The 493-nt window shown below is 39.8% G+C and overlaps 1 protein-coding gene across 1 annotated transcript in view; it reads left to right on the top strand.

The window, feature by feature from the left end:
• Positions 1 to 84: 84 nt before the first annotated feature.
• LOC103512011 (carbonic anhydrase 1-like) overlaps positions 85 to 493 on the top strand; it is a gene marked incomplete at its 5' end in the record, with an annotated part of 16811 nt that continues 16402 nt past the window's right edge. Inside the window, one exon of the mRNA XM_017445199.2 lies at positions 85 to 205. Coding sequence (XP_017300688.2) covers positions 85 to 205 — 121 coding nt within the window. The remainder of the gene's footprint in view (positions 206 to 493) is intronic.

Here is a 493-nt window from a genome sequence, read left to right on the forward strand (position 1 = left end):
TTATTCGTTCGTTCACTCTGTTTGTCTGTTCGTTTACTGATCTGGTCTGTTTGTTTGTCTGTTCTTTAACTCACCTGGTCTCTTTGTCTGTTTGTTTCAGTTCTAACTGCCTCGGATCATGCTGATAATACAATTCATGAGATCAAGAACTTACCCCACAATCATCATGACTTTGGTTATGATCCTGATGAACCGGATGAACTAGGTAAGTACTTACCAACCACTTACTAACCTACCTATAGGTAAGTACTTACCAACCACTTACTAACCTACCTATAGGTAAGTACTTACCTACCACTTACTAACCTACCTATAGGTAAGTACTTACCAACCACTTACTAACCTACCTATAGGTAAGTACTTACCTACCACTTACTAACCTACCTATAGGTAAGTACTTACCTACCACTTACTAACCTACCTAATAACCTAACCAATGTGTGTTTCTGCTACGTTTACGGCCTGCGCGGCACGTTTAAATTTGCAATCCTGG

Source organism: Diaphorina citri, unplaced genomic scaffold, assembly GCF_000475195.1.
Source record: "Diaphorina citri unplaced genomic scaffold, Diaci psyllid genome assembly version 1.1 scaffold35, whole genome shotgun sequence".
In the NCBI taxonomy this organism is placed as follows: domain Eukaryota; kingdom Metazoa; phylum Arthropoda; class Insecta; order Hemiptera; family Psyllidae; genus Diaphorina; species Diaphorina citri.